Genomic DNA, 11,339 nt, shown 5'->3' with positions numbered 1-11,339 from the left:
AGAAAGACTTCCGTCTTGTTTACATCAGGGTCCCCCATTTTCAATTCATCATAAATGTACAGTTCCCTCCCCCTTGTATATATTTACTGTATGTCACAAATGTAACAGTACTGCATGGTCTGCATCCCCTTAACAATTGTGTGTATTGAGCTGTACTGCATTCTGCAATCTGTTAATAAAGTTTTCAATCAATCAATCAATCAATAAATCAATCAATCAATAAATCAATCAATCAATCGGTCACTGTACCCATTCTGCAATCTGTTAATAAAGTTTTCAATCAATCAATCAATCAATAAATCAATCAATCAATAAATCAATCAATCAATCAATCAATCGGTCACTGTACCCATTCTGCAATCTGTTAATAAAGTTTTCAATCAATCAATAAATCAATCAATCAATCAATCAATCAATCGGTCAGGTCACGTGTACCCATTCTACAATCTGTTAATAAAGTTTTCAATCAATCAATCAATCTGTTAATCTGTTAATAAAGTTTTCAATCAATCAATCAATCAATCCCGCAGTGCAACGTGCAACGTGACACAAAATCACGTCACCATAAAGTTTTCAATCAATCAATCAATCAATCCCGCAGTGCAACGTGCCAAAATCACGTGACCAAAATCAGCCAATGGAAGCGAGGGGTTGCTATGTGCGGCCTTGTATGTGCGGGGGCTTGTAAGCGCTGTTCTCCGGAGCTGCAGCTGGGTACTATTGGAGCCGTCAGCCGTCTCTGAGTTGTCGCAGGACCCCGTCGGAAATGAGATGCAGCGTCTCCGGGGGTTTAGGATATCCTGCTACTGAAATAAATAAATGCCCACCATACATTTCCACTTGAACGAAGGTGACACAGGACAGGGTGAGGGGGGGGCTCTCTGAATGTGCCATGAAGCTGTTTCAAATTTCATATCCCGGTGCTGTGAGACGTTTCAAGTACAGTGTTGCTGACGGAAATAAAATAACTGCCGCCGACAGCAGCAACCACCTATCTTCCAAGGTCCTCTCGTTTTCTTTTTAAATCTTTGATACACTTCTGTTTCAAATCGGCATGCTTAGTGCTGCACTGTCACTAGAATAGTATAACACAGAAGCCCTTTTGTATCATGCAACAGGAGCTTTTGCTCATTGCCTTGCTTTTGTATCTTCCAGAAGGAGCATTGGTGAATAGAAACAACATTCCAACCGTTACCAATCAATTGAATCCTCATGACGGAGAACTGTATACTGTAAGTTTGTTTGGAGTTTTCAGGAGAGCGATGTTTTCAAATCTAATTCTCTAAAGATGGTAAGTTGGAGTGTTGTGTTCATTCATAGTTAGACAGTAGAGGCTGAGTACTTTATTATCTAAAGATGGTAAGTTAGAGTGTTGTGTTCACTCATAGTTAAAGACAGTAGAGGTTGAGTACTTTATTATCTAAAGATGGTAAGTTAGAGTGTTGTGTTCACTCATAGTTAAAGACAGTAGAGGCTGAGTACTTTATTATCTAAAGATGGTAAGTTAGAGTGTTGTGTTCATTCATAGTTAAAGACAGTAGAGGTTGAGTACTTTATTATATAAAGATGGTACGTTAGTGTTGTGTTAATTCATAGTTAAAGACAGTAGAGGTTGAGTACTTTTGTGGGTTGTGTATCACACTCCAGTCCCAAGTTACTTGGATTTCTGCCAAAACATGAAATGTAAAAAGTAAATACATGTATCAATCAGAATTGACTTTTATTCCTCGTCTGAAAGGTTTAACTATGGCAAACACTGGCGTTTACTTTTCAGGCTAGAATATTAGCCTGAATTATTAAGATAGTAGATTGTAGATTTTGTAAAAAAAATAAAATAAAAGAAACTATGAATACAGAACGTTTCAGGGTGATTCTTGTGCCACACAGAGACCGACGGGAGATAAGGACCAGGAAGAGGATGCTGAAGATGGGTGCACCTTTAAGTTTATTTCACAGTACTTTGTCTGAAAGCAGATAACATGGTATTAAGGAAAATCATATGGAAAAGAAAGAAGTTATTGTGCTCTTATTTGTTTCCGATGCACTTGAACAACAGCTGTTTTTGTCTTTTCCCCCGGAGCTTGTCGCATCTCCCGACACTTTCAACTCGTCCCCGAGACAACAACAAAGAGGCGCTACAGTATGCAGTATAAAAAGAAAATCATGTTGCTTACCGGCTAAATGACCTAGAAATCTGACAGCTCTCGGGGAATATATACTGAAATGCATTTATAAAAAGGACAACAAATGATGACTCGTCAACAATATCAACACTGAAGAAAAGTGAAACAGAAAACCTTTACACTTGTACACACACACACATCCCAAAAGTTTAAGGCGGTTGAAATATTAACCCAGACGACCAAGTTAAGTCGGTGACACAGAAAAAAAGGTGTTTAAGTTCATATACATTAGCGTACGTCGCACAGCAGACTCAGGACAGCGTTCAAGGCACATACATGACTGATGTCGGCTTCGATTATGTACATTATGTGACCGGGCCCAGCGGTGAGAGACTCGTTCATGTCTGGAAGTCAGATTGCGAGAAAATATGTATTACATACATCTTTTTTTCCATATTAACACAGTTTGAATGTTTAAGAACATATTTTACTGTAGGCCTAACAGCTAACAGTTATAGTATCTCTAACTAGTAAAAGCTTTTGTTTAAAAAAGACAGTTTGTGACACCTAGTACCTGACTTCCAACCGTGTTAAAAATGCAGCCAAACTTTAGATTTTCTTTGTTTTTCTCTGCTCTGAGACTTGAGGTTTAACTAGATTCAAATAAGCACATGTTCTTCAATGTATGACACATCATTTGAAAGCTTACATTCTGTACTTTCAATCAATCAATCAATCAATCGATCAATCAATCAATCAATCAATACTTTCATAATCTGTAAAAATAAATGGGAAAGATTACCGATGCAGACTGCTGGGCTCGGTCACATAATATAATGGAACATTTATGTAAAAGTAGGACATAGCATACATCCAAATGAAACAATAGTTCACTCCATGGACATATACATTACAGGCTGTCCCCTGCAATAGCAACCGTGCATTTGAAGGATATATGTAATTCCAAACATCTTATTAAAAACACATTTCTTGATAATGGTCCATTAACATCCAATACGTGACCAGAGGCATCTCTTTCTCCAGCTCATTCCACCTGTTTACAACCAAACCGTAGCCTCCTGGTGAACATTATTGTACATAACCACTCAGCCATTAAACACTGCTGATATAAGATATAAGAAGAAGGAGGAAGCTGTACTGTAGAACACTATATTAACTGGCCTTAAGATGTCATTGTTCCATATAGCAAGCGTGGAATAATTGGAATCCCTCACATTGATTGGATGGGATGAGTCATCGGTAACATCTATTGTATTCATCTTACGTTCAACTCGCATTATAAATGTAATGCCGCAGTGTTCCGAGTGACTTTTATGTGGAGGCACTCTATATATTAATAACATAAATGTTCCATGAATTGCAAACGAAGCCGTTGTGAATATCGATATCGCTCATTCATGAATATGTCACGACACACCCGTCATGTGGCTGCAGTGAACGAGCTATATACCGTAAACGCCATACAAAGAAAGTGTCACTGTTAAATCTCCTCAAATATTGTCTGATATACAAATTCACAGCTATTAAGTCAGAGGATTGAATTTTAAACCTTCTCAAATCTTACTCTAGCACATCGACACTCATCTGGTGGTTTCATAAATATACAAAAACAGCAGTAAAAGAAAAGAATAAAACCCTTCAACAAGGCCCATCTGAAAAACAAACTACGTCGCTGTTTTTATTGGATCAGACATTATGCAATATAGTAGTAACACTGGAAGAAATACGGAAGCGATAGAAAAACATGGACGCAAGTAGCATTAAATAAACATTTCTTTGAAATAAAAAGGTAAAAAGCTGCCATATACAGATTTGAATATGTTTTACATTCATCCATCGGGCTGTTGGATAAATTCCGTAGAGAGAGGACACGCCCCTTCCGCACCTACACAACAGGTGAGGAAGTTTGCCTTCGATTGAAAAAGTTGTAATGATAAATAGTAGGTCAGTAATACCGTCTGTGTCGATGAAGGTGATGTGTTGAAGAAATATACATAATATTATCCTGTTAAATACTTGGACTTATACGGAGAAAGTGGACTAAAACAAAAGGAAGATGGAACCTGATTCCTTGACTGTGTTTGTAAGAATCTCTTATTAGACCATGCAGAAATATTGTAAACATTTCAACTTTTTTGGTACTGAAGATACAACCGGCGGTTTGTGAAGTTCATAGACGATACAGACCGTCAGCTGGAAGGGAATACAGTGAGCGAGAGTCGTCTGCGTTTCATATACCAGCTGTTGATTATTGTGCATTGTGGTTTTGGTGGTCTCTAAAACAGATGACACCGGTCGAAGTGTAGGTTTTGAACCGTAAAACAGGGGAGAGAGGATCTAAGAGGCAAAGGTAAAGGTGACAAACTCATCAACCAATCAGGACATGGCATTCATTTAAGTATATACTCCGACCGAGCGGTCTCTCCATTCATTGGATAACCTGATTCATTCACAAATATTTTTCTCTTCTTTTTTTCTTTTTTTACAGCAAACATTGCAAATATAGAAACTGTATCTGTACATCGTTTTTGTCGAATGAAATATAGGCAGGGAAGATACCACTTTTTTTCTTCTTCTCTTTTTGAACTTTTTCGATTGTTGTTTTGAGATAGTTCTTCCAGAAAAATAGCGATGTTTCATTGGGACACCTGTCTTCATAATAGTGTTTTCTCAAAATACACAACAGCAAATCCACCGTCACAGGACGTGGCCATGCGATACCCAAGAAAACCTAGAATCCATTGCAACGTTTATCTTCTTAATTTGCAATATATATTCTCCTCGATAGTTTAAAGATTTCCCCCGTGAATGTTATACATAATATGACAAATTTATGATCTTATAGGTTGCCCCCCCCCCCCCCATTTTCCTCAGTCAAAATATAATGTGATACATATAAGTAGACGCCGGTCGCGCGATATGGAAGTAGTATCCATCAATCCAAATGGTCACATAAGGTTTCGTGTAATAATATAATGCAACGTATGGTCCGTTTAATTAAAAACACCTAAAGGGGTTAAGATTTGTTTTGGGCCGAGACGCCTTTCCAGTAGTCCAAGATGTCGTGCAGGTCCTCGTCCTTGGCGAACTGCACCTTCTTGCGCAGCGCGTGGCCCGCCGCCATGTACTCCTCGTCCTTGTGCCGCTTGCCGCGGCCGAAGCCCTTGAAGCGCTCCCAGATGCTGTGCGACGGCTTGCAGTAGTACTCGGGGCTCGAGGAGTAGCTCACGTTGTGGTACTGCGACGACAGCTGCGAGTACGACAGGTCCCGGGGACGGTTGCTGCGCGTCAGCGGGTCCAGCATGGAGGAGGAGGAGGACGACTTGTGGTGGTGGCCGCCGCCGTCGTGGTCGCCGCGTGGCCCCGCCTCCAGCTCCTCTATCTGAGCGTCAACGGGGTACGAGTGTCGGTGGTCGGCGTAGTGCCGGATCTTCTCCGCCTCGGCCCTCAGGATGGCCCCGGCGGCGGGCGTCACAGTGAGTACGGTCTCCCCCCCCGTCGGGGACGACGTCTTCTCGACGTACTTGGGCTCCGAGCGGTAAGAAGGCCGGGGACTCCGCGAGGAGGGGCCCCCTCCGGTGGCGGTGCTGGGCCTCTTGGGCGAGGCGTCGTGGGACGTGTGGGACGTGTGGTGCCTCTGCAGCGACTGGTGGTAGCCGTCCTTGTACACCGGGGGCATGAGGCCGCCGGACTTGCTGCCCTGCGGCGGATGCTGCTCAGACATCAGCACCATCAGCTGCGGCTCCGCGGCCCCCCCTGACTTCCCCCCCACCTGGAACGAGGTGGATTCGGACTTCAGCGCGTCGATGCAGTTGTTGATGATCTGGTTGACCTTGTCCACCTCCTTGGCGATGGTGGAGATCTCGGCCACCGAGCCCTGCTGGCTGCTGTTCCCGGGCTGCATGGCCAGCTCGCACTCCTCCCCCCGCCGCCTCTCGTGGTGGTGGTCCCCGCCCCCGCCCCCGCCTCCGCCACGCACCTCCATGTAACTCCCCTTCGCCATCTTGGGCATCACGTCGGTCATCTCCTGGAACTTGTACTGCTGCTCCATCTCGCTGCCGGGGGATGACGGCATGTTGTACGACGGCATGCGCGCCGCCATCATGCTCTCCCCAGCCATCATCTGCTGCTTCTGCGACATCCTGGGCAGCGTGCCCCCGCCCCCACCTCCTCCCCCCCCCTCCAGCTCTTGTCCGTACTTGAGCTCGATGATGTTCTTCCGCAGGCTGCCGGCCTTCTTGTGCTCGTCGTCCCGCTGCCGCTTCTTGCGCAGGCAGTAGTAGACCACGCCGAGCACGACCACCATGCTGAAGAGGCACCCGAGGATGGTCATGATGTAGTGGGTGGCCGTGGCGCCGCTCGCCTCCTTGTCCTTGCCGTTCCAGGGCCCCGTGGTGAGCGTCAGACACGTGTGGTTGAAGCGCAGCGAGTTGCGGATGGACGCCACGCAGTAGGTGTAGTCGGTGTGCGGCTTGAGCTTGGTCAGCTCGATGTCCTCCTTCACGTCCTTCAGGTTCTGGATGTCCGTGAAGAAGCTGTTGTTGTACAGCACCAGGATGTACATCTTCTTGAACGGGTGCGGGATCTGCACCGTGACGGTGGCGCCCGTGTTCGACACGTGCTTCAGCTTCATCAGCGGGTTGACGGCGGCGGCGGCGTCCGGCTGCTCGAAGTAGGTGGCGCCGTTGTTGCTGCTGCCGCTGCTGCCGGCGGGGGGCACGATCATCTCGTCCGGCTCCGTGCCCGAGGGGCAGTCGTCGCAGGGCAGCGCGCCGGCGTCCGGCGGCGGCTGCGGCGGGGACAGGGCGTCGTCGGGGGGGAGCGGCTCGTTGTCGGGGGGCGGCAGGGCGGCGGGGACGTACGGGGGCATCACGTAGTCGTCCGTGCACACGGTGGAGAGCATGTGGAGGGCGTTGCGGTGCGTGGGGCTCCCGGGACTCTGGCTCAGCAGGCTGTAGCCGGAGACGCCGGCGGGGGAGTCGCACGCCATGCGCTCGCTGGTGGTGCGGTTGGGGAACGCCGAGAGCCACTTGACGAAGCCCAGCAGCTCGCAGGAGCAGTTGAAGGGGTTGGTGTAGAGCTCGCAGGTGGTCAGCTTGGTGAGGCTGGTGAAGGTGGCGCCGTCCAGCTGCTGCAGGCGGTTCATGGAGAGGTCGATGTTCTCGATGTTGGGGCACTCCCAGAAGGCGTTGGGCGTCACCGTCTCGATCAGGTTGGCCTGCAGGTACAGGTACTGCAGCTTGCCCAGGCCGCGCAGGATGCCCTCGGTCAGGTTGCGCATCTTGTTGAAGCCCAGCTGCAGCACCTGCAGGTTGAACTGCGCGGAGAAGGCGCCGTCCTCGATGTAGGAGATGTCGTTCTTGGTCAGGTTCAGGTAGGTGAGGTTGGCGAAGCGGCTGAGGGCGGAGTAGTGGACGCTCTTGATCTTGTTCTCGTTCAGACGCAGGTCCACGATGGTGCTGTTGATGTGCTGCGGCACGGCCTCGTACGGCGGCTGGTTCTGGCTGCAGATGGCCAGCCACACGAAGCCCTTCTCGCCCTCGATCAGCCAGCAGTCGCCGCTCACGCCGCCGCCGCCCATGTGGGTCGCGTAGAAGACGACGGCCACGGACAGGAGGAAGAAGGCACTCGTCACCATGCCTCTGCCGCAGGCCATTTGGCGGTTCTCTTAAAAGTCGCTAAGCGTGGGGGGGTCGGGGGGAAAAGACTGTGGGGATTGCACTGTACAGTTGAAACCGACGCCGTTGGTGATCCGAGTCGTCGTGTGCGTTCAACTGTCCTCCTCGGTGCCAGAGACGATCCACGCGTCGGCCATCCGCTCACTGGAGGGTAGTTCCGTCCTCACATGCCCGGGCCTTGGGAGGAGAACAGATGCCGGGCGGCCTGTGTGCATTTATGGCGTCGTGCGGAGGTTTTTAGTGTTTCACCACCACCTCAGATTGGCTTGTGCTTATTTCCTCGGGGGGGGAGGGGGAACCATCGCTAATTGGCCTCGTCTCATTGGTGCTTCTTCTTCTTCCGCTGCTGTCCTATCGGCGTCGCTCTCTCCCGTGGGCTCCGAGGAATACCCTGCGAGGGAGAGAGAAGGACGGGGTGTTATTATCATAGTTACCGTGTGCATATTAAAATCTCACGGATATACCAACAACTCAAAGTTAATGGTGATATTACAGTAAAGTCGAATCAAATTAGTTATCGTTATAGTATAGTATAGCAGGCACGCAGGCAGGCAGGCAGGCAGGCAGGCAGGCAGGCAGGCAGGCAGGCACGCAGGCAGGCAGGCAGGCAGGCAGGCAGGCACGCATGCACACACACACACACACACACACACACACACGCACGCACGCACGCACGCACGCACACGCACGCACATTATCAGTTTCAGTTTCAGTTGAAACTTTATTTGAACAGGGAACAGCACACATTAATGAAGATAAAGTAAATGTGTGAGACAGTGTTAGTCAACTGTTGTCCCCGGGCCTGATGTTATTAAAAAGCCGCTAAAAAATAAAGCATAACTTATATGGCATACAGGTAATTAAGAACAGGTTAAATAAAAACACATCATGCTAAATATTTGCATCAGACACGTACAGACAATAATGTACAAACAAACAGTAATACTACATATTAGGTACAGGCGAGCATATGGGGTTAGCGTTCTGCAGGGCTGTTGTGTTCAGTTATGTGTAGTTATTATTTCTTAACCATGTTTTGAAAGTGTGTTTGAATGATCTGTGTGTTTCTATATTGCGGATGTAACTTGGAATGGAGTTCCAGGTCTTAGCAGCTCTCACGGAGAGAGGGCTGATTGGCTAAATGTACTTTTCCTTAATGGAACAGCCGAGTCACCCATCAAACACTGGTATTAGTTCATAAATTACCTCCTTATACTACATCATTATTGGAATTAGATTTTGGAACCTATGGAACCCGTTCATGCTGTTATCATAGTTACAGTGCAAATTAGAATCTCACAGATACAGTACCAACAACTCAAAGTACGGTAATAGTAGTATTAAATTAGTTATAGTTATAGTAGTTGTAAGGTCCCCAGAGTTTGCTCTTAACACAATGTGCGCCGTAAACGAGTTAACTCGTTATTAGCCGGCCATGCGTTGAGCGCCAGAAACGAGTTAACTCGATTTTTGGGATCGTTATTTCGTTTATTCGCTATATCTATTCATAATTCATAGCTGCAGCCTCTGGTATCCCCTTCAGAGCCAGTCTGAGCTGGCAGACAGTCAACACCGCCCTCTACTGCCAGGCGGAGCTATTGCATCTCATTCAAAATGGGATGGTGTGTTTTAGGAGGCGATCTGAGCCGGGCGGGCGGGGTTTAAATATTCAGGCGAGCCACTTCTATACAACGATGGCATCGAACAGTAACTCCGCCCGCCCGTCATTGTGAAACGGTCGGTAGTGTGGTGCGGACCTCCATGAGCATTATTTGGAATTGCGATCAGATATTTGGATTATCTCTTTTGCATTACATCAGATACAAGGTAAGAACATGATATATGAATTTGATCATTGATCTGACATTTATTTCTATCCCGATCACAGCTATCTGTGTTGAACGTGTATGGCTGTTTACCGTTGGGTAGGAGGGGGCGCCCCCGCTACGACGGTCATTTCATGTATGAACGAGGAGACATAATAGTGATAATCTAGCGTTGATTTCAGGATGATTAGATAATCAGCCATAAAATTACAACGTGATGACTGGATTACAGTAAAATGCATTTTTCCTCGCCTTTTTCCTGGAATTACTGAAAAACACCCAAACCATACTCTATTCAAAACGCTCTAAAACGGAAATGTACTGATGAAAAAACAATCTGTCTCGGGCATGTTGACTAGAAGCAACTCACTGAGACCCGACGGCGTTATTAGACCCATAGATATAATATACGATATATTTTAAGCACTCGCAAATGTCACAGTCTAAAACTATCCATTGAATAAAGACCTGGCGATGCATGGGGTATCAGCGCCCCCTGCTGCTGGCGGCCGGTCAATGTGTTAACAGGGTGAATCTGCATGTTGCTACGACGCCCCTCTAGCTCATGGAATAAAACTCCAACAGTCCTTAAAGCTGGAGATTCTCCCCTCTGTTGCAGAGTTTAAAACCTCCATCTCCAACCTTTGTGTTTGCTGTTTTAATTAATTTGTTATCCTTGCTCTTTGCCTCGTCTTATTGTTATGATTTTATATATGATGTGATTTTATATGCTTTTTTCTTATGCTTATTTCTGTATGAACACTCGACGTGACTGTGAACGAGGGACACCTCAGTTGCCTTTCCAGTTTAAATAAAGCTGGGCGCCAGGGTGGAGCACCACGTACAGCACTGCGGTAATAATATCTACCAAAAACATAATACAAAAATATATAATAATAATAATATCTACCAAAAACATAATAAAAAAATATATAATAATAATAATAATATCTACCAAAAACATAAAAAAATATATATAATAATAATAATATCTACCAAAAACATAATAAAAAAATATATAATAATAAATAAAGCTTTAAAACTAAATTAAATGAAAATACATACATATCGTTTTTGAAGGAATTCCATTTGATCAGATAACTATGGGATCAGTTAGTATACACATGAACACACACACACACACATGAACACACACACACACACACGCACACACACGCACACACAGACACACACCAGCACGCACAGACATGCACGCGCACACACACACACACATGCACACACACACACACACACACACACACACACACACACACACACATGCACACACACGCACGCGCACACACACACACACACACGTTGCGGTCCACGTTAACAACATGTCATGTTGCCACGTCGTTCGGTTCCTGAGGTAGTAACGTAGGCTACTCTGCATAATAGTACATCCCGTCGTCGTCGATCGATATGATATTGTTTTTTATTAAGATTCATTGCCCCATTACAGACCGAAAAGAGGAGGCATGTGTGTGTGTGCACCGCCGCGTTTGCTCTCCCCCCCGCTCATGGCTTTCCAATTATTTTGTACACAATTTAAGAGGTGTTTGCAGTCCCTGTGGCACCCTTGCTATTAAAAGAAACCCGTTGGCCAATTACCGGCTGACAGGCTGCGGAAAGCAGGGTCCCTGTTCTCACGGCATTAACACAGAGACCTGGCCAAGGCGGCCGCGGAGCGG

The 11,339-nt window shown here is 46.3% G+C and overlaps 1 protein-coding gene across 1 annotated transcript; it reads right to left on the bottom strand.

Annotated features, from left to right (window-relative positions):
* Positions 1–5,160: 5,160 nt before the first annotated feature.
* elfn1a (extracellular leucine-rich repeat and fibronectin type III domain containing 1a) lies at positions 5,161–7,800 on the bottom strand (the record flags this gene model as incomplete). The annotated part of the gene is made up of 1 exon (XM_084329402.1): positions 5,161–7,800. The coding sequence occupies one exon, from the start codon at positions 7,798–7,800 to the stop codon at positions 5,161–5,163; it is 2,640 nt and encodes an 879-aa protein (XP_084185528.1).
* Between the last annotated feature and the right edge of the window lie 3,539 nt (positions 7,801–11,339).

The sequence above is a fragment of the Notolepis coatsorum genome (assembly GCF_963971535.1).
Source record: "Notolepis coatsorum genome assembly, chromosome: 14".
Lineage (NCBI taxonomy): Eukaryota > Metazoa > Chordata > Actinopteri > Aulopiformes > Paralepididae > Notolepis > Notolepis coatsorum.
The sequence above is the reverse complement of the archived record's forward strand: the minus strand, read 5'-3'. Positions and strand labels throughout refer to the sequence as shown.